Below are 23,538 nucleotides of genomic sequence, written 5' to 3' on the forward strand. Positions count from 1 at the left end.
TTTCTCAACTAATTTCCTGGCTCGACTCCATGTTTCTGCCCTAATCTCAAACTTAGCCCTACCTTTCTTAGGTTTATCTCTATTAATTTTTTTCTCCTGTGTGTGGCATCATTTCTTTACTCACTTAATGAGCTCTGTTATTTATGGCTTCCAAGGTGCATAACTCACATATCACCCATATCTCTTCATTTACATGCACCCCGAGTTCTGCCCCAACTTTCTTCTTCATTTCATCTCACACACAGGTCCTCTGTCTGTCTCTCTGCCTTTGTCTCCACTGGGCTTGTTAAAGCCAGGATTTATTGGATGTTAAGTGCTAAGTATGGGATAAATGACTTCCTTGGAAGATTCTCATTGTATCCTCAATAAGCTTTACAGTTGTGGCGACAGAGAGGTAAAGTAACATAGCAAGGTCACAGTTAACAAGTGTCAGAGCAGGTTCAAACAGAAGTCTGTCTCTTGAAACTGATCTCTTAAGCACTAGGCTATATGCTGTACATTTGCCTTTAAATCTGTGGCCAGCTCTCCCGACCTGCCTCTGCTGAGATGACCCATTTCAAAATCTGTCCATGGCATAAGTCCAGTAGATTTGCTCTGCTCTTATTTTCCTTAACTATTTGCAAGCTTTTATTACTGTAAGTGTAAGTGTTTAGAAAAACATTGGCCACCCTGACTTGTGACATTGAACTTCTTCCTTGAACTTGTCCCTTTCACAAACTCGCCTTCCTTATCCTACCTCCAAAACATGGTGTCACCAAATACCAGCACTTGACTCTGCTACTTTATTCTAGACAATTTTCTTCAGAGAATTCATGAAGAAAATGAATAAGTCAAGATAAAATTCTTATAAATGAAATAAGTCAAGATAAAATTAGTTCTTATTATTTTAATTGCTATAAGAGATAACTGACTGCCTGAAACAAAAAGAGAGACCGTGTAGTATGGGTTTATAAAGGTAAGAGTAAAAGCGAGGGAAATGACAGGATGAAAGATGGAAGGAAGGAATTGAGGATATATTGCTGTAAGTTCCTTCCCTACACATGGCATAGATATTTGAAGGTAGACTGTTATTAATTAAAAATGTACATTGTAAACAACAGACTAACTTTTTAAAGAAGAGGTAGAAATATTAAGTCAGTAGAAGAGAAAAATGGAATCATAAAAAAATATTAAGAAATGAGAAAGTAGGAAAAGGGAAAATGAAACAAATAACAGATAGAATAGAAAATAGCAGTGTCAGATTTTAGTCCAATCGTATCAGTGAGTATATCGGTTCTAATGGGATGTGCTGATACAACAGTGCACCCCAAAGTAAATAATGCCTCCAGCCTGTGGGTGTTTGTTCTCCCCTCATTAGCTAGTCCACTGCACACAGTCCTGTTGGTGCGCATCTTTCTCCAGGGACCCAGCTTCCTTTGATTTTTTGGCTCACCATTTTCTAAGGCCTCAGTGTCATCTGCATTTGACTATTAAAAGGGAAGAAGACACAGTTTTGGGGAAGACTTGTGGTAGAAATGGCCTGCATGGATTTGCTCACAGTTGCTAACCTACGGTCACATAGCCCCACCTGACCACAAGGGCAGCTGGGTCAGGTCAGCTGGTTAAATCCTGGAAGAAGAAGAAACAGATTTCTGGTGCAAAACCACAGACGAGCAGTTAAATCAGAAGGTTAGAGATTTCCAAACTTTAGTATCCATAAAATTCATCTTGGACTTTAGAACAGTGCATACACTTTAGCTTTAGAAGGAAAAAATCAGATTTGGGGAAAGAGCACAGAACTTTGCATTTTAAACGAGGACTTCAAGTTACCCTGCTACTTGGATGGTCTCACTCTGGGAAAAGCCACACAAGCAGGAGGGGCCACCCTGGCCGCTGGAGCAGGGCGCATTGACACCTCAGGTGTTTCCTGAACAACTTCATCTGCTGCCAGTCAAGTGTGTTCTGGGGACCAGCCTTTTCAGTATAATGTGGGAGTTGTTAGAAATATGGAAGCTCAGGGCCCACCTCAGACATAGTAAGTAATATCTCATGCTTTAAAGTTTCAGGACAACTGGCCCAAATATTTTGTGCCAGTAGATCAGAGAGAATGGATGGCTATTAAAGAAGTGTAGGGGCAACATACACTCGAGAACAGGCAAAAGGAGATGATTCTGAGAGGCATCACCTGCAGAATTCGAGACGAATCCAGGGAATGAGAAAGTAGAGCAAGACCAGTCAGTCTAATTTTGGAGGTATTTTAGTGCTGTAAAAAGGGAATAATTGGGGAAGAAAGAAGAGGGCACATTTTAAAATAAGGTTCATTTATCCTAATTACATGACCATGTATGTGTATATTATATAAAATAGATTTAAAAAAATCTTGAGACAAATCCTGCCAAATAGTATTCTTCCCTCTATTTTCCATTTTATTATAATTTTTCATACCATTAAAAATTCTTTGAAAATATTTAATTGCTTCATTATAGTGTATCTTGCATAATTTGCTAACTATTTCCCTCTTGTTGAACATTTACCTTTCAGGCTTTTTCCACTGTTGTAAATAATACTACAAAGAATATACATCCTCAAAAAAGCCCTTATATTAACATTTCTGGTTGTTTTCTCAGGTCATTTCCTAGAAATACTATCACTGGGACAACCACCATTCACTTCTCATTAATGTTGTTAAGTTGAATAGAGACTTTTCAGAAAGTTGAAGACTCCTAAGAAAATGAAGCCTTTGATTTGTCAGTCCTCTCTTCCCAAGTCACATCCTGCCTCCTGAGGCTTTTACACGGATCAAATAAAACGATCCATGTTTAGTAATGTGTCTGGCATGTAGCCAGTGCTTATTAAATGTTAATTGATAATATTGTGCAGTAGCCCAAAGTTAACTTGGGTTTGCATTCTTCGTCTGTGTCTTGCTAACTGTCTGAAGCAGGAAATACCACTTGCCTTCATCGAGTCTCAGTTTCCTCATCAGTAAAGGAGGCATGTATTACTACTCACTTTACCATGATTTTATGGTGTTTTATATAAGGGAAACATATGGTGTAATATCTGTAACAAGCATTTAATAAATGTTCACTAGTAGTATTTATTTCTCCTCAGTTTTACTAAAATTGAGAATCTCTATTGTATCTGTTTTTCCCAATTTTCTTACCACCCCTTCAATGTACACACTCCCATCACTGTCTCAGTTTGAAATACACAAAATGAGGCTAAGACGATCTCACTGGAGGTAGTAAGCTGAGGAGAGATGAAGTATATAGGTAAACCTTTCCAAGATGAGAGATATTATATGAAAGCATTACTGTTCATTCACCCTTGGTTTAGTTATCCCCCCACAGTAATCTGGATGCCCATCATTATTTACATACCAATTTTGGTATGCAGTAATACTTCAGTTTATTAAAACACTGGCCTTTACTCATGTATGCTAACTGTTCATTATCTGTGGCTTATAGAGCATCTTATTTTTTGAATGAATATAAATAGCAAGTAGGGTTCACTCTCAGCTGGTAACTCAATGCATAACCCAATGTACAATAACCGATTGAGAAGCATCTCGAGGCAAGATCAGAGCTTCCTGGAAGGAGTGCTGTCCCCATTACTGATATCTGGCCCGGCCACTGGGAAAGTAGCTCATATAAGGATAACTGCAGTCTCTGTTGGGGGGCATACTGGCTATGAGGAACACGTTGAGAATATTAGAAAATATGCATATTTTAATATTTTATCATGCATGAATATTTGCCCTTTTCCCCCTAAGTGACTTAAATCCAAAGTGAAATTTTGCCCTGACTGGTGTGGCTCAATTTGTTGGGCATCATCCTGTGAAGTTAAAGGTCACTGGTTCAATTCTCAGTCAGGGCACATGCCTGGGTTGTGGGTTCGGTCCCTCGGTGTGTGTGTGTGTGTGTGTGTGTGTGTACACAAGAAGCAGCCAACTGATGTTTCTCTTCCTCTCTTTCTCCCTCCCTTTCCCTCTCTCTAAAGATAAATGAAACCTTAATATAAGTTAAAAACTGAATATTTTCTACTCTCAGCAAAATTTTTATTTAAAATTAAATCTAACACTATTACAAACTTTTAAATAAAAATTTGATCTTCAAAGGTAAAGAAAGTAGGTGTAGTTTCAAAAGACAGCATTACCAGATTTTCGTGTTCCTTGAGACTTTACTGTCCTTGGTACCTAATTTTTTTATTTTATTAAATATTTTGAAACCCTGAATATATTGAAGATTATAAATTTTGCAAGATGATATTTTTTACTCCTCTTATTGTATTTCTCAGTTTTGTTTGGAAAATTACAAGATCTGACAACATAAAGAAAAAGTCAAGATGGTACTTTTAGTCAGCTTGGTGGCCTGGTCTGGGCGTCTGAGCACGTACGACGTTAATGCATGCTCCTCAGAACTCATCTTAGGTTCTCATGCAGAGCAATGTGTTCACGATCTACCTATAGCCAATTTTCTTTTATTTTCTAGAAAAAGGGGCCACTAGTACTTGATCTGCTTCCCTCAGTGCGTAGCCTAAGCACGTATCTGGAGAGCACAGGCAGACAGAGAGCTGGAGGAACCCACCAGGGTTAACATGCCCCGTTACTTGGCTAATAGCTTTCACCGTGAGCTTTGAGGAAAGTGAGGGCCAAGGACACCTCAGTCCTTGAGTTCATTTTGTTTTAGGGATAATTAGTTCCCTGAGCTCTGAAGAGAATTGTTTCTCATTTGATAATAGTAAGCTAATTCTCAGTAGCTTTGACAGACACACTGTATAGTAGTTTTAATTTCTAATGCTTAGCTTCATGAGGTACAGGACATTGTATTCCAGAAGTCCCTGGGACATAGAACCAGCTTCATAAACAAGTTCAAGTTAAAGGAAGAATAAAAATATATCCTGGATCTACTGAACCACAGTTTGTGTTATGGACCATTTGTAACTGTGTTCTTGTTTCAAAGGAAATACGCATTTGAATTACACAAAGCTGTTTATTTACATGTTTACCACTTTCTTGTGCTGCAACACAATGGAACTGTCAATGTGTGACTTCGACTAGGTGGATTTTGGAGCTACACTGCCCCCTTGTGGTTAGTCTTCTAAAGACGTTCTTTCCATCAAAATAAAAAGCAAAGGCTTTGTTTTTCCATTTTATGGCACAAAACACTGCTTGTGCTTGTGTGATCACATACACACGCACCAGGAACCTGAAGCCTGAAACTAGTGACTTGTGTTGGAGCACTGAGAAAGGGAATGTCTTTCTAGGAATAATTTTTTAATGCAGATAATCTCTTGTATGAGTACATCAGCTAGGTGGCCCATAGATTATCTTCAAAAATATATAATACAGTCATGTAATGACATTTACTTTAATACAGTGATTTCAGAAATGAAGCACAAATGTGTTCCCTGTTTGCTATGCAGAATTGAAAAGGATATATATTTTTTCTTGCCCTGTTAAGAACTTGTTTACATATTACCTGTCATATCTAATGGTTTAGGGAAATAGATGTAAAGAACACATATAGTAAAATCAATTTTTAAAAATTTATTATATGGGTCATATTATACATTGAGAAGATCTTTATCTCTAGGTAACAGAATTGAACATTTAATGAGGACAGAATTTAGGGGACATTTCATGAAAAGAAATATTTTTAAAGTACTAGGGTTTTTTTTTGAGAAACTTTCAAAGGAACTAATATCTTAATATTCTCCTTCACAGGTAATGTGAACTCTTAAATCTACTTCTTTAAGCTTGAAATCCACATATTGCTATTATAATTGATTGAATTAATTTGCTAAGGGTTTACTGAAAGACAATCCATGTCTAGAGCTAATCTGATACCAGAAAAAAGAGAAAAGACTGATTTACAGGTAGCTTTCACCCAGACTATTATTGCCATTACCAGACATGCAGACAAGCCCTGCAGGCTTAAACCCTGGAATGATTAATTAGACGCACATAATAAAGTTAAGAAATTCAGAGTCTTGGTTTTATTTGTGCTTATTCTCATTGATTTACTATCATTCTACAGCAGGTTAAAGTTTGCAGAAACCTTATTTGTTTTCTACTTAAATGTATAGTAATTAACATTTACATTGGAGATATTGGAAAACAAAGACACAGAGAATTAAAATTAAAAAATTACCTATAATCATACCACCCAGTGATCACCGCTGTGAGCGTTTGGTTTGCCGTCAGACATCATTGTTTTGTTTGTTTGGAAAATGTGATCCTGATTCTATCCACCATTATCACATTCTCTAACCTGTTTCTTTTCCTTAGCCATGCATTTAAATAGCATTTATCATTCCATTTTGTACCTACACCATAATTAATTTAAATTATATCCCATTATCGGCACTTCGGTGCTTTCAAATTTTTATTCTTATAAAATGCACTGGGATGAATAGATGTGTGTATGAGTGGTGCGTTTCACGTGCAACACATATACATTCCAAATATATATGTTATATATTAATCTAATTACAGGAGTGAACAAAAGTAGGTTTACAGTCGGAAAATAATACAATAACAGATAAATAAAAGTACAAGAATAAACTGTGTTTCATGTACTCACAACTGTAAATCTACTTTTGCCCACCCCAGTATTTACTTAGGGTCTGTGCACTGTTTCCTGGAAGGATTTTTTGGAGAAGAATTACTGGAATGATGAATATGGGCAATTAAGACTAATTGCTGATTACTCGCCAGAAAAAAAAAATTACAGTTTTCCTACCAGTTTAAGTTTTCCTGTTTACCTAAAGTCTCGGCAACACTGCTTTTCTTGTCATTGGTATTTGTCAAAGTCTGACACACACAAGAAAACTGGCCAAATCATAAGCTCACTCTTGTGAGAATTTTCAGACTGCTGTTGCTGGAGCCAACCCGTGTTCACGCCGTGCAGTGCTGTCCGCCCCTGGGAAGCTCTGCCTGGGCCCACTTTCATTTACATTTCAAAGGTGAACTCTTATCTGAACTTATCATAGCACCGATATCTACACGAAAACTTACCTAAGTTGAATCATCGTGTGTGTCCTGTGTGTGTCCTCTTTTGCTCCTGACGCCTTTCATACAACCTTGTGTTTGTGAGATTTGTCCATATTGTTAAAATTGTAGGTCTTTTTTAATATTCTGTTGCTCTACACCATTTCATTGCTAATAATCTTTTTCAAACTAAAAGTGTAAAATAATGTTTTAGTTCCAACCTACGGTGGTTACTTGTGTTTGCTGTATGTTGCATTGGTTATTCATTTTTCCTCCGACTCCAGTTATTTTTATTGGGTTGGCTGAAAAGTACATCATGTTTTTTTCTGTAAAATAAAAGACACATTTTTCATTTTTCACCAATGACTATTGATTTGGATATTTTGAGTATGTCGACAATCTCTTGCTGTTGGCTTTTAGTGGGTAGCGGTCAGGGGTACTGCTAAACATATTTCAATGTGTGACACAGCCCCACAGCAAAGAATTATTTGGCCAAAATGTAAACAGTGCCAAGAAACTTTGCAAACCACTTTCAAGAAGTTTGATCAGTCATAGCACCTTCTCCATACGCTGCAGAAATCCTTTATGTTTCAGTTGCGTTTTTAGCCTTCTAGAAATAATAAAACATAATGTGCCAGAAACGTTGCATATTTTCTTCCATGTTTAATGTGAAAATGGCTGCACAAAAATTTACCAATTTAAGATTTTTTTAGTGCATGCTGATATGACTGCTGTCACAATATAATCGAACAAAAAAATTGTTTCAAATGAAGTTAAACACAAGTAAAAAAATTGTTTCAAATGAAGTTAAACACTACTAGAGCCATCGCAGGAAAAAACATAATGGACTTTTTAGCCAACCCAAAAGTATGACTAGTCTTTTCACAGTAGCCACGCTGTAGGACACATTAGCCTTTAGTTACAAAGCAAGAGTGACTATTGTTTTTCCACTGTCTCCCAAAAGGGCAGTTAACACCGTGCTCTTTTGACGAGGCAACAAGTGTGTCTTCTGAAGCTCTGTGGTTGCAGGGCCCTCGTCCCCAGCAGTGGGAAAAGGAACAAGATCTGTGGGTCTGGGCTGGATGAAGCCACCTTTCCCCTGGCATGCTGGTACTGCTGACCTTTGCTGCCTCATAATTCTTTGGGTCTTCTTTCAAAACTGACTTCCTTGAAAAGTCAGGCAACTCTTTGTTGCCCCAGGGTACAGAGCTTCTCTAAAATTAAAGCTGGCTCAGAGCCCAGATTGATAAAGGACAAGAAGGATGAGAACCTCTGCCTCAGGGGTTCCCACACCTAGTTAACACAAAAGAATCGCAAGAAGGAGCTTTCAAGAAATGCCAGGGTCTGACCTCATTCCCAGAAAGAAACTGTGATTTCATTGGTTTGGCTGAATTTTGGGAGTTAAAAGTTTTGAAAAGTCCCACGGTGATGCTTAGCATCCTGGATAGCCAGGACTGAGGACCACTCAACTTCTGTCTGCAGGAAGGACCAGCTAAATTCTACTGAACTGATAGACTTTAGCCTGTAAGCAGAGTTCTTGTGCCTATTTGATGTCATGGCAGACTTCCAGAGGTGAGCCAGCACCCTAACATTTGTCTTTGCCAACTACTGGGCAATACACAGATTTCACTGCGAGATCCTAATTTCTTATACTTCTTGTTTTGATTCATAGCAAATTAGATAGATTGCTCCACACGGGCCAGTCCTGTGGCTGCTCACTTGTTAACACCTAACTATGACTGAGCTTGTCAGATTATATTTCAGAGGTTGTGGTAATGGAAGAAGAGCTACTGAGACCTTCCCATGAGAAGTATAATCAGGAGAAATGAAGGTGCAAAAGCAAATACATTAGATTTGTAAACTTGGTTTAGGTCCCAAAGACATCCAGGGCTTTTGGGCTCTGGTTCTGTCCTGTTGGCCTTAATAAACATCCTCCTAAGTCTCCCAAGGAGAAGGTAGAAGAGTGGTTTAAAAAGCACTATCCCTTTGCCTTGTCGAAGGCACACAGGAGCCAACAGAAAGACCTTCCCATGGCCAGACCTCTAACAACTTGAGCAGTACAGTGTGTAAAATAATACTGGATTATACCCAGAGTGAAAAATAAATACCTATGTGTTACTACTAAGTCAATGTTTGAAAATATAATATGGGAGAATAGACAAATCTCCCATATAGGAGAATTCTAAATCATTTATGTAGATATTTTCCACTCCTGAGTGTGAACTGTGCATAGTGACTTTTCCCCCAGAGAGTACTGAATGGGAGGGGGCGGGGGGCTCTCTAGTACAGAAGCCTGGTGGACACTGCCTCAGCCAGGTGACAAAGGCTCACATCGGCCATAAACTGTTTTGACACTATGTATCTATTTGGGTTTTTGAATTCATGTCCAGTGGGAGTAGGCGAGGTTCCCCACCCAAACCCACAACTCCATAGACAACTCCTGGAGTCCTACCGTTCAACGTAATTCTGATGCTACTGACCCAGAGTTAGAAACAGATTTCACAGGTTAAACGTTCAGCCCCACAAGCCTGCACTTCCCACTTTCAGATGCGAGTTGCAAGCCCATGGTGTCATCTGTGCTTCTACCTGACCAGATACAGATCAGAGGTTCTTCAGAGAGTCCCATCCTTGAACTTCAGATGCCACTCATAAGTCCAAGTTGTTCCCTGTATTTCTGTGGGACTTTCTATACATCAGAGGCTCCCACATCCTGTTCCTTGGGTTCAATTAACTTGTTAGAATGACTTATAAAACACAGAGAAATATTGCACTTACTAGAACACCAGTCTATTATAAAAAGACATCAATGAGGAGCAGCCCGATGGAAGAGCTGCACAGGACAAGCTGTGGGGCAGGTGCACAGCCTCCTCCACATGCCCTGTGAGCTCACTGCTCTCCCAGGACCTGCATGTGTTCGCCAGCCCAGAAGCTCTCCGAACCCTATCCTTTAGAGTTTTCACGGAGGCTCAATGTTATTACATTGTTATGTAATAACAATGATTTAATCCGTCATTGTTGACTGATTAAAGCGTAGGCAATTAATTCAACCTCCAGCCTCTCTTCTGCCTAGAAGGTTGGGACTGAAAATTCCAACCTTTAATCAGAGGTGACTCCTCCGACAACAGCCAGCCTCCAGCTGTAGTGAGATCCAACTGTCAGCTCATTAGCATAGCAGATGACTCCTTCATAACTGCCATCACTTAGGAAATGCCAAGGGTTTTAGGAGCTCTGGGCCAGGGACTCAGAAGATCAAATATGAGAAATATCCTTTGGTCACCTGAATGACCAAATGTTCTTTATAAAACATAATATCACTGCACTTTGATGTGAGGAAATAAGAATCACCTCTGCCATTTCCTCACCAAACTCTAGACCTTCCATCTGACCATGAGAAAAAAATCAGACAAACTCATGCTGCAGGCCACTGTACGCAATGCATGACAAGCACTAGTAATCAAAACGGTCCAGGTCAGCAAAGAGGAAGCAAGTCTGAGGAACTGCCACAGTGCAGTGTGGCCAAGGGAGAGAAGAGTACTAACTGCAATGTGGGATCCTGAATGGGTTCCCGGAACAGAAAAAGGATATGAAGTCAAAAACGAAGAAAGTCTGAATAATACATAGACTTCAGTTCATAGCAATATATTGTCATTTGTTCATTAGTTGTGACAACTGTACCTTGATAATGAAGATGTTAACAATAGGGCAACTCAGTGCAGAATACATGGGGTTACTCTATACTATCTTCACAAAGTTTCTGAAAATTTAAAACAATTCTAAGTAAAAATTTATTAATAAAGGAAAGAAAAAAAGCAAGAGTGATCCCCAGAGCAGCAGTGAGAGCAGCATCTGGGATCTTGTTAAAAATTCCACTTCTCGGGTTTCGGCCAGGACCTCCTGAATCAGAAACTGGGGATCGGCATTCTGGGGCCGTGGACTCCCATTCTGTGGGCGGGAACTGCTGATCGGGCAGGTTGGAGCGAGCTCTGCTTTCAGGTGCTGCTCATTGTATATGAGGTCATGTTACGTTTTCTTTAATGCCCAGAAGTGAATCGGATACAGCCTCCCAGTAGCTTTCCACTACCCAGTTATCATCTTTCACAAAGGAATGATACGTCTGCTTCTCTCCACCAATTATTCAAATCTGATCTCCAGGGCCTCTCTGGCCCTGTTGTGCTCACCTCTTCCAGAACACACAGATCCCCACCACCTTTGCTGGCTCCAAGCAGATAACATGGCCCAACTCCAGTGTTTTCAGAGGCCACAGATCACAACAGAATGTGAATTCCCTGGAGACAGAGGTGACCTTAGGCAAAATATGTGATCCCGCTTCACTTGAGTTTCTTCATCTGTGGTTCAGGGTTAACAGAAGAGTACCTACCTCATGGATTTTTGTGCAGATTGTGAGTTCATTCATGTGCATAGGTGTTAAGAATAATAACCAGTCCTTGGTGAGGACCTAATAGATGTGAGCTGTGAGCCGGTGCTATTAGTAGTAGATGTCTTGCTTCTTAAATATTTCCTCACTTCTCCCAAAGCGGCAGGGTTTTGTGTGTGCAATAATGGCTTCGTAAAGATTGGGTAAGTTGAGCCAGGCAAACCCTATTTCAGACATGGCAAGGCACTACCACCAGTTCTCCTGAGTCCCCTTGGTTTTGACTTGGTATGTTAGAACTACTTTCTATTGTTACATAATGCTTTTGGGCTAAAGTTTGGGTTTTGGCTGATGAATGCGTACAGTCTAGGTGTGAATTAATCTTGCTCTCAGCTTCAACCCCTACCCCCCCCAAAGAATTATATATATATGTACATATATCTGTATATATGCTCTTATCAATGAAAACACCATCGGGTGTTTTCTACACTCTAATGTTGTTCTACAATTGTTCTAGTTCCCCAAATCCTTAGCAGTTTGTTAGCCTTAAAAAATGAGATGAGTCAGAAATCAGCACCCCAAGCACTTTGACTGTACTAGCAGCCGGTGGGTAAGTAAATGTTTGGATAATGGGTTCAAATTTTGCTTTTTTGCTCTTTGGAACAGGTTAAACAGAAATGCAACAATTTAGATGCCAGAAATATCCAAGCCCTGGGTGTCTTGGTTTGTTTTTCAGATGGGGATTAACGTGGTGGACTCCGCAGTATCAGGATTAGGGGGCTGCCCCTATGCAAAAGGTGCCTCTGGAAATGTAGCCACAGAGGACTTGATATATATGCTTAACGGCCTGGGGCTCAATACGGTAAGTTAGTTTTGCATATTTTAATATTCATGAATTCTTTGCAGATCCAAATTGGCGTGCATCTTAGATTTGGGAAGCACCTTTCAGGTCAAAGTTTTACTACTTTTGCTAGTTGCTAAAATGCACAGTGGGGAAATGCAATAAAAACTCTTTGGGGAGCTTTATAAAGTAACGTACTGCTGTAGTTCCATCGCCAATAATGCTACCACTTCACATTTTTATAGTGCTTCATGACCTCCAAGTAGCTTTTTAAACGCCTTATCTGATTTGATTTTATGCACTTTGTGAATTAGAGCCTGTGTCTTTCCTGTTGTGATTATTGTTTTCACAGTTTGGGGTTTTTAATAGATGTTTTCCTTGGAGGAAACACAGATCTTGAATTGTCTCACAATGACCACTAGGGCTTCTGGACAGAAGCCCAGGGCCAAGTTAAAATGGTCAGCGGAAGAGCAGAGCTCAGTACTACTTAGATATCAGACAGCGGGCAGCAACAACAGGCTCTTCCCAAGTGGCACCTGGAAAGTCACATGCTCTGTAGTCACAGCCACCAAAACCAGCACCTCATTTTGCCACACATGCTTGTTAGTCTATGAAGCAGGTTTTGTTTTTTTCAGAAAAAATATAAAATGCAAGAGAAACAGTTCACAGATGATTGGAAGTTCATGTTTTCTGAGACATAAAGCATCATGTGGATTACAGATGAAATTCATTCATATTCTTTCTCACTGGTCTGTCTCTCATCTCTCTCTCTCCTGTCTCTCATTTCTCCCCTCTTAGTTCTCTCTCATCTCTGCCTCTCTCTCATCTATCTTCTCTCTCTCCCCTTCCCTCCTCTCTTTCCTCCCTTCCTAGTCTCCCATCTCTTGTTTCTGGTCTCTGGTCTCTCTTTCCTCACTCTACTAATATTGACACTTCTGCAACACCAAACTTGCCTGTGGCCCTATTGCCGCTCCATTCTATTTCTTCCCCCCTGCACCTGAACTCATGGTTTCACAAACCCTCGTAGTTGTCTAATCCCCATATTTAATTTCATTTGAGAGTGAGGCATTGCCATCCTCAAATGCTCTCTTTCTAGCATCAACTTGCCTATCCCCCTGGTCCATACTGTTGGGTTCCTCTCCTTAGTGCTTCCATGCTACCCTCTGTGGCTCTATCTCTGAACCTATGGTGAGGTTGTAGAATGATCTCGTTGCTTTGTCTTCCTCCCCCTGCAGCCAGAGAGCAGTTATTACAGCTTATTCTTACCCCTTGCTCATTACCTAGAGATGCTCAATAACATTCATTGATATCATGTGGCACTAATCACCAAAAGCTATTGCTTATTAACACCAAAAGCTATAGACTGTCTTCTCTGATTCTGAATAATTATTATTTCACTTACAAAGTAGCTTAATTATTTTGATGAGAAATGTATAGCCATGACAGAAACTGAAGAGAAATAGATCTTTTCTTGGAGATTTAGTGACTGCATTGAACACAGCAGATGCTTAATATGTTTTAGGTCATGGTCTATAACTTGGGTGTCCAAATGCAAATAAGCCATGTCTTCATTTCTAAGATTTTTACAATTCAAAGAAAATTGTTACAGTTAGTAGCAGCTACAATTCAACCAGTTGCCCATGCTAACTAGCCAAGATTCTCTGCAGAATCAGGTGTCACTGTGGCTCGCATGCCCAATGAATGACCAGGAGTCCCTGATTTGACTTGTAAATTATTTCATCTGTTTGTCCCTTTTTTACTGTCCTTGCCATAACTTTATCAGCACAAGTCCTTACATTTTGCCTGGGTATTCATCTTCCAAGTTCTGCTGGCTTCAGACTTGCCTTTAAGAAAATTGTTTAATTGATTTGAGAGAGGGGGGAGGGAGGAAGGGGAAGGGGCAGAGAGAGAGAGAGATCAGTTTGTTGCTCTACCCATCCACACATTTATTGGCAGCGTCTTGTATGTGCTGTGACAGGAGATCAAACCTCTGACCTTGGCATATCAACCAACTGGCCGAAGCCAGACTTGCCTTTCAATTTATATGCTCCATGCTGCCCCCAGAGGTTATAATCTAAAATGCAAATATGAATATGCCTTGCTTCTGCCTGTGTGCTTGTCAGTGGGTTCCGATTTCCTAAAAAAAGAAAGGCTGGGTTCTGTTACCTAACAGCAGTTTTCCATCATTTTCATCTCATGGCACAAATAAAAAAATAATGACTAGAATTCTGTGGCAAACCAAAAAATACTATATTTTTTGCCAATCTGACAAAAACAGGTGTAATTTTGATTCTTTCATACTAGATGGCTATTGTTGCGTGAGCCACTGTCATTTTTTATTTGACAATCTATGGAAAAGAGGCCAGTCCCCCGGACTGAACAGTCATGTAGTGCATCTTTTAAAAATTTTATAACACACAGATCGCTGAGCTAACATGAACTAGTTACACGTGTCTGCTCACCTCTGCCCGTCATTCTCCACATGGACCGTGGCACTTTCATGTGTCTTGCACTGCTCTTCCACTGTGTGCAGTGCCCCATCTGCCCTCCTGCCTCTCAGGAACTATCACTCTGCACGGAAGACTTGGGCAAGGCTTTACCTTTCCTGGCACCCTTCCTCGCCACACTCCTCTCCATTCTCTTTCCCTCAGTGACTTTAAGTATAATACCACAGGGTTTCCTGTTTGGGGGATCCATATCACCTGCTTCACAATAAGCACCCTGAAGACAGAATGTATTCTACACAATGTTCTTGAGAACCCACCGAACATATTAGAGAACATGAGACATATTTAAGCCATGGAAGACTGATCCAAGGATATATGCAGTCTTCTTTTATAATGATATCTGTTAATTAAATAAAATGGTCCAGAAAGGCCAAAAATAAAACCCTTCTTTGGTATGATAGGAACAAATTCCACTGAGTAATTGTTATAATTTGAATTCTTGGAAAGTGAAGAATATTGGTGACTCAACTCTTTCTGTGTTCTCTTGCTGGATATAATTCAGAAATGGAAGACACCTGTAGCTGATTATTTATAAAATTAAACGTGGCTGGATCAAGGATGTTAAACTGAACTGTGTCTACACACAGAGTTGTCACCGTGACTAAAGTAACTTTCTTAAGCCAAAGCATGTGTTTGTACCGTAAGGACATTTTATAATAAAAAGAAATATTAAAAATTATTTATGTCATTTAAAATATATTTGTTGATCACTCTTAAATGGAGAGAAATAAACTACAAAGAAAAGAGTGTTGTAAAAGTTTTTAAAGAGAGAAATCATTGGGTATATATATTTTTTGGAAGGGCAGGTTTTAATTGGATGTATTAGATTGATGATCTCCTTATGATCCTTCTTATAAAAAGCCTGATTATTTATCCTTGTCTATTTTAAGAAAAGTGTTGACTCACATAAATATTAAAAACATACTTAATGACAAGTCTGAATCTGTTCGGTTTTAAGTCCTCATTGTTTCTAATCCATGTTGAGGGAGGACATAGGAGTTTATGAAATGCTACATGAACACAAAGCTCTGGTTAATCCACCCAATCCTCTGTCTCCCCCAGTGGCGGCAGGGGCACTGGACAGAGACCTCAGTGGTAACCTTTTGTTACCGAGTCCTAGAGCCGAGGAGCACGCCTTGACCTTAGCTTCATTGCTCAGCTGCCTATCTGTCACGCGTGGCTTTCCCCCAGCCTTTGTGGATCCTATGCATGCCTTCAGACAGATAGTACAGTCTCTCAGGCAGACTAATTCCAGATATTTAATAAGTGCCATTCATTTAATCTGACCTACAACTACCTCCTTTGATAGCATACCCGTAATGGTCTTGCTAAATATGATTTTAAAACATTATACATTAAACTTTCCTGAATTTCTTACAGCTTTGTTATTTCTTTTTTAAACAGTAAAGAGGTATTTTTTCCCAAGTCCTTATCTATAAACTCCTCCAAACCATTATTATTTTAATTGACCTTCACTGATATTTATAGATTGTTTCTAGCTTCATTATTGTCTGCATAATTCAGGTACCAACCTGAATTACACTGATTTATTCAGGTGTGGCTAGTCTTTGGTTTTATACAAGGGACAAATTCCAGATAGGTTTTAATATACAAGAAAAATCTAAAATATTGACCATACGGTTCATGAAAACAAAGACTGCCTCCAAATCAATAATGAGCAATATATATTTTTAGTAATTTTAGATGGTTAAGTAACTACTAATGAAATTAAAAGGAACCTGTTTTGTCCTCTTTCTCCTGAATCCCTCTTCCCATTTGGTATCCCTTCTTTCTCTTACCAGGGAGTGAATCTTTACAAAGTGATGGAAGCTGGTAACTTTATTTGCAAAGCTGTGAATAAAACCACGAACTCTAAAGTAGCACAAGCCTCCTTTAAAGCTTGACATGAATGCATTTGTGACTTAAGGCTGAGAAGAGCCATTTCAGCTACAGATACTCATCTAAAAATCATTACTGCCAACTTGTCCTGAAATGTGAAGTAATACAGTTGGAAAAAAGATACTTTAAAAAGAGTATAACTGGAGACATTTTGAAGTCAATAGCAAATAAGACCAGTCATCAGGTAAATTGCAAGCTGAAATTAAATAATTGAATTTGTTGATATGCCTTTGCACATGGAGAAAAGTCTGCTCTTTTGCTCTTATAGAAATAAACTTTTTAATTTAGTAGATGTGAAATGAACTTCGGTTTCCCTAAGTATGAAATGCAGTGTTAAATGCCTCATTGGGCTGCTGTCACACAGCATACAGAGTGTCGGTCATTTACGAGCTCCTGCATCGCACGCAAAGTGTGTGGCCTCGCTGTCCTGCATTGTGCCTCTGCATTTAACTTCCATTTGCCAAGTCAGTTAAATTATGGACCAAGCGCCAAATCTCCAGCCGGCCCTACATAATTTTTTAGTAATAGAACTTTTACATTTCAAGTATGACTAACATCTGTTAACTATTTCAGTGACTTTATCTTGTTCCAAGAGGCTGTGGTCCATGGCAAGATGCCATATCCTGGAAAGGTATTACGACCTCCCATCTTTGTTACATTCTTCCAGTTTACCATACTTTTTCTTTCATCAGTTATAGTGAAAAACCAGCGTGGTGTTACTCAACTGTCTAGAAGCAGAAGGTGCAACTTCCATCTTGCTGTCCAAATTGCAGTGATGAGAACAGAGAATAGATTGATACATGTACATAATCCACTCTTGTAATTGTCAGATCACTTCCAAATTGCCTGAGGAAATGTTACTGTGATCCTAAGAATGCCTATTAAACTGGTTTTTAATTTATGAGATAAACTGTTTTCCATTGATTCAGGGTATTTTGAATGAATCCCCTCTTTTTTGTTGACTATTTTATGGTTATGTTAAAGTTGAAGTGGCTGGAATTTTATCTTTTGTACTAGGAAGAATTGCCAGAAATAGCAAAAATATATCAAGTCGAGAAGAGGAACAGGAGGACTATGTTAAGAAAAACATTTCTGTAACCTATGCAAATAATATGGAGACGGTATTATTACATGCAGGTCTAAAACACCAGTTCTATTATTTATGTAGACTTCTTTAGCAATATTGGGTGATCTTATCTTTGAATAAATTTGAATATAACTTGAAATATAAATGTGAGCATTGTGGACTTTCTATTAAATATTCATTAAAACATTGAAATGAAGAGGAGTAAGAGAAATACTGTTTATAACTAAGTTAACTTTAAAGATGTATAATAAGAATCATGCGGAAAACATTGGTAGTTGACAAAACCAAACCATATTCCCATGGAAGAGGCCAACTCTCCCAGGTTGCAGTGGTTGATAGAGCAGGACCTTGTCATCCAGAGTACTGAGCGGCTCTTTGCATTTGGGTTAGTCTTTGGAGGTGGGGGCAGTGCCAGGAACAAACACAACTGCAGCTCTTTATGGGTCTGCCTGTTACATATCCTCTGTGCTTCTCCCTTCACAAAGGACACATCCCTGTGCCCTGGGGCAGCACTGGGACACCTGGCCTGATTGTGCATAGCAGGATGTACACATCTTCTGGGATTGACTGTTCCTATCTCTTACAGAACTGTGATCATTCCAGTTGTGAGTTAGAAATGCATCTGTTGATTCAAACCGCTTATAGTAGCAGCTAAGGGGAAGACATTGCTGTTCTGAAATAAAAAGGAAGACTCTTGACAGGGCTGAGCGAGGAGTCAGAAACCTGAAGTGCAGCCTAGCACACTTACACAGCAGCCATGTCGGTCTACCAGTTGATCATTTCTGAGAATAATTTGATGCTTTCCAATCACAACTCATCATGAGAAGGTTTGTTTTGTGTATTTGTTATCCTTTCTCCCCCCAAACCACCCAAAGCACTCTGCTGGGTCAAAGAAACTTTGTTTTGTTTTTTTTTTGGGGGGGAGGTTATATAATCACACAAATCTGCCTGAAATCTATAGGTAGAATCCCCCTCAAGCTATATTTGCACATCTACTAACCTGGTTAGAGTTGGGGGTGGAGTGAGGGTTTAGGAAGAATGAGGAAGCTTGAAACCCACCCAGGGTGGTATGAGAAGTTAACTCTGTGAAAGAAAGGTTTTGAGGGGCTGTTATGTGCCACACCCAAATCTATTTCTCTGTCCTCACGCTGTATTCATCACTCTGCTCATTCCCGCTTTTTCGAAGCACTTTGATTCCATGCACACTGCTCTGTCCCATGTCCTGCTGCCTCTTTAATGTTTTGGCTTCCTCTTTCTCTCCTTTGTGTTTACTTGTTGACTCACAAATAAAAAATGGCCTAGATCTCACTAGTCCAAATATATTCCAAGACACAGCAGAGTTGTCATCACTCGGAACATTTTGAGAAATGTAGAATCTTGGGCTCCACCCAGGACTGGCCACATCACGGCCTGCATTTTTAACAAGATCCAGGCAGGACACTTATGCTTGTTAAAGGTCTGAAAAGCACTTGCCTGTTGGACACATCCCCTCTTGGGTATCTAATGGGCCCCCGAAGCTTCCTATATTCAAAATGCCTTGTTCCACTTGCCCTTCCTGCATCGTGGTCTAGCCCACAGTCTTTCTCTCTGCTCCTGGAAGTATCATCTCACAAAAAACTTTTCTCTTTAAATATGACCTTTTCTCCTTTCTTTCCTTTTGATTCAGACTGGCCTCCTCTAGCGCCCTGCCTCACCTGCCTCCCTCTTTCCTTGCAGGTCCAGTCCCTTCCTCATTAAGCCCTCAGGGCAGTCGGGTTCTGGTTAGCATCAAACGGCCTTTGGAATAAAGCCTTGGGTCTGTTGACCACAGAAATCGAGTTGCTGTCAAACTAAAGATAACATCTAGGCCTCAGTTTTGTCTCAGCTCCAGGCCCAGAAAATGTGAACCACTATGCCAACCAGATCCTTGCGAAACTGGACGAATGACATGTGGCTGCTATTGGGACTGTATACAATGACCAACCACCCTCTGACCTGGCTCCCATCAGTCAGTAGAGACCACAACCCTAACTCCCTCAGTCACCATGATTAATGGTTTTTCTCCTGTGTGACCTGTCCCTTAGGAGTCACCAGGGAGCCAGGACTTAGAATAAAAGCTCACCTGCGACTCCAGGCTTCACACCATTTTCTTAAATAAACCTTTACTTTCTTTGAGGCAAACTCCTGTTCTTTTTTGATTGGCCTTTGATGTATGGAGGTGAATGAACCCCTTTAGTTCAGAAACAGAAGAAGTCAGTTTCAGACCCACCTTTAGGCCCTTGACCTTAGTTCTTCTCTCTGCCTGTAATGCTCTTGGCCTGAACATGACTGGCTACTGCTTGTCATTCGGGTCTCAGCCTAAATATCACCTGCTAAGTGAGTCTTTCTGGACAACTCAGTCTAAAGTAAGATTCCAGTCTGCTGTGTCCCCTCGCATCAGTTTGTTTAATTTTAATTTGCATTATTTTTAAAGATTTTATTCATTTATTTTTAGAGAGAGGAGAAAGGGGGGAGAAAAGGGAGAGAAATATTTGATCAGTTGCCTCTCGCGCGCCCCCAAGCGGGGACCCAGCATGCAACCCAGAGCTGCCCTGACTGGGATCAAACCTCTTGCTCTGCAGGCCAGCACTCAATCCACTGAGCCACAGCAGCCAGGGCTAATTTTAATTTTTATTATAGAACTATTAATCCATATTTGTTTGCTTAAATTGTTTATTTTCTTTCTTTCCCCAACAGAAGACATGATTCATGAAAGGGCTTTTTATCTTCTTCATTTTTACTTCTTTAGTGCCCTGAACATAATGCTTGGTCTGGTACAATAGCTGTCTAATAAATGTTAGAAGAAAAATAGAAATAGAAATGAGTTTAATTCTAGCATGTGGGTTTTTAAAAAAAATTCCACTTGAGCTCTGTGTAATATACTTTTTAAAATATCCTGAAACCTTAACAGTCTTTTTAAGGTTTATTTGTTTTATAACAGTTTGGGATAAATACTTACAGAAAATTTTAAAAATCTATACTAAATAATAGAACTAAGGACAGAAACATATAAGTCAAAAAGCATTAAATGTTAGAGAAACTAAAATTTTCAGAGAAACAAATAATCATTTAATCAGGAATATAACCATCAGAACTGGTACACAAAGTTAACAATATTAATAAAATTTTCCTGAGATGAAAAACATGCATTAGCTATAATAGGAAGTGCTTATAATTTCTTCCTGTCTCTTTGAATCTCTTTTACATACACTTAGACACACATACACACATCCTTACACTCATGAGTGTACCCATGCACAATGCACACTCCATTCAAGGCTGACAAAGCTCAGTGTCCTCATGTACACTTCCTGGAACCCCTGACCCTCCCCCTCCCCAGGGGGTGGGCACTGCACTGCCCACTCCCAAGTCTGCTATAACATGCCGCAGAGGAGAGCAAGGCTATTACATCAGCTGTCATCTGTGTGATTAAGACATAAAAATTTCAAAATGATTTGATAACAAGGCCTAATTAATTTGCTATTCTTGTAGTAGTTATCACCTATACTTGTTTCAGAATCAAGTCTTAGGATCGATATAAACCTCAAATCTCAATGCCTAACACATAACAGCAAACTTTCTCTGTTTTCTCAATTCAGGCTGCACATATGATTCATCAGTTGGGGATGGGAGAAGGGGCTTAACAATACTGAAGCCTGACCTTCAGCTACAGAGATCCTGATTCAATTGGCCTGGAGAGGACATCAGTATTTTTTTTAAAGTGTGTATACAAGGCAGTCTCATGTGAAGTCAAGTTTAAAAATCTTCACTCTAGAGCAAGGGTTTTTAAAGTGTGGTCCTAGGACCAGCAATGTGGTCCACTTTTTCTAGGAGTTATATCCAGATGAACCAGGATTGTCTGAGAGTCATCTCACAAAACACATAGCATTAGTGTGTATCTATTCCAGAGATGGGGGTAAGCAATGAAATACCAACTCATTAGAACACAATTAGAATTCACTAGAAATACAAATTCTTGGGCCCCAACTCAGATCTACTGAATTAGAACTTCTAGGTGCAGGCCCAGCAACCTGTGGTTTTGCAGGCCTCCCCGGTGATTCTCAGGGACCCTCAAGTTTGAGAATACTATTCTAGTGTGCATTGCCTCCTCAGTGAGTCACCACTCTTGGGTTGAGTGGGGAGAAAAATGGGCAAGAGTCAGTTCATTGCGTGTTCTGCATTCATACAACAAAGCATCATTTCAAATCAACACTCACAATAATCCAAACAATCATATCATTTCACATTCCTAGGGCTTACTAGGGAGGAATGGGGTTATAAAAGCAAATATCAATACCTCCTGCCACATTCCTCTCTTGGACTCTGTTTCCCACTCCACATGATGGAAGAGCCGTGTGAACAGGCTCATCATCATCATCTCTCTAGAAGGCTTGGGTCTGAGATCAGTTCCACTAGTTTCCTATATATAATATCCTTCAAGCTTATTATAAGTGTAAAAGAAAATTAAAGTGAATACTCAGGAACACTTGGGATAGCCATATGGAAGATTAAAAATAATGCATCAATTGAGGTAAAGAGACATTGTCACCAAACTACACTGTCCCAGCAAGAGAAGAGGTTTAATGGACTTAAGTGCATGTCCATCAGTCTTGAGTCTGTCCTTGGCACCACCGGATGTATTACTCAATGGCTATACCACTTTGGTCAATTTGTCTTGAAACTCCACTTCAAACCTCACTTCCTTCACCAATAAAACTTGGATCATAATGGCCCTTATTTATACAGCTGTTAGGAGGATTTCATGAAATAATGCTTACAAGTGTTTGGCAAAGTGCCTGGTACTTAGTAAATGGTCAATAAATGTTAAGTATCATCATTTTTATTATCCCTTTCTGTGGCACCGCCTTGGACTGAAATTTTTCTTCCATTATGAGTTGTTTAACCCTCAGGGAGGCTCTTATAAAAGATCATCCTTTATCCCTCTCCATGTAAAGAGGGCATTATCTTAAAGAGCCTGTCATGATTCCTTAAGGACAGATTAACATCAAACCCCAAAACCATGTCATCGTAAACTGACACCAAAGTACTATGCTTCACTTATTGTACTGCATTAATAGCTGTGCATTCAGAACTAGTTCTTCTTTGTATTTCTTGTAACTGTAGTTGTGAGTTGGGACTAAGACTTTTATTGAATGAACTTGTTTAAAAACATCATAATATGTTTGGTCTCCATATTCTTTATCACTTAACATCAGAAATTTTATAAGCTTTAGGAATTTGTCCCATTCTTTTGGCAGCTGGACAAGTCAGCAGGTAGACCTATTCCACCTGAGTTGCCAGTATTTATGTGGCAGGCCGTTTTGCTAGACAGGCCTCAAATTTCTCCTTGTTCTGCAGAATATCATTCCACATGTCTCCATTATGAAGTTGTTTAGTTGTGTACTTAGTTAAAGAGGACTATTCTTTGATTCCATGAGAACCATCTATTCTCTGCCCTGGGTCATAGTAGCAAGTTTATGTTTTTCCTTTTTAAGGAAAATATAATTTTATTTATTATTAGAGAGGGGAAGGAAAGGAGAGAGAGAGAGAGACATCCATGTGTGGTTACCCCTTGTGCACCCCCTGCTAGGGACCTGGACCACAACTCAGGCATGTGCCCTGACTGGGAATCAAACTGGCGACCCTTTGGTTTGTAGGCCAGTGGGCAATCCACTGAGCCACACTAGCCAAGGCTTAAGCTTCTGTATTATGGAAGGACTTATACCCTTCCAAGAATCTAGAGAAAATACCTCAAAAAATTTGGTAACTTCATCGGAACTTCCCTTTATCCAGCTATTTCTCTAATGCCCCTGTTGTTGATGAAGTAGACAAACATATCACATG

The 23,538-nt window shown here is 39.6% G+C and overlaps 1 protein-coding gene across 1 annotated transcript in view; it reads left to right on the forward strand.

Moving 5' to 3' along the window:
- Positions 1 to 17,771, forward strand: part of HMGCLL1 (3-hydroxymethyl-3-methylglutaryl-CoA lyase like 1) — a 191,271-nt gene extending 173,500 nt beyond the window's left edge. The window contains exons 8-9 of the mRNA XM_037152085.2: positions 12,079 to 12,204; positions 16,493 to 17,771. Of these exons, the coding sequence (XP_037007980.1) occupies positions 12,079 to 12,204; positions 16,493 to 16,594 (228 nt within the window). The 3' untranslated portion in view covers positions 16,595 to 17,771. The remainder of the gene's footprint in view (positions 1 to 12,078; positions 12,205 to 16,492) is intronic.
- The last annotated feature ends 5,767 nt before the right edge of the window (positions 17,772 to 23,538 follow it).

Source organism: Artibeus jamaicensis, unplaced genomic scaffold (assembly GCF_021234435.1).
Source record: "Artibeus jamaicensis isolate MK-2021 breed Jamaican fruit bat unplaced genomic scaffold, CSHL_Jam_final contig_484, whole genome shotgun sequence".
Taxonomy (NCBI): Eukaryota; Metazoa; Chordata; class Mammalia; order Chiroptera; family Phyllostomidae; genus Artibeus; species Artibeus jamaicensis.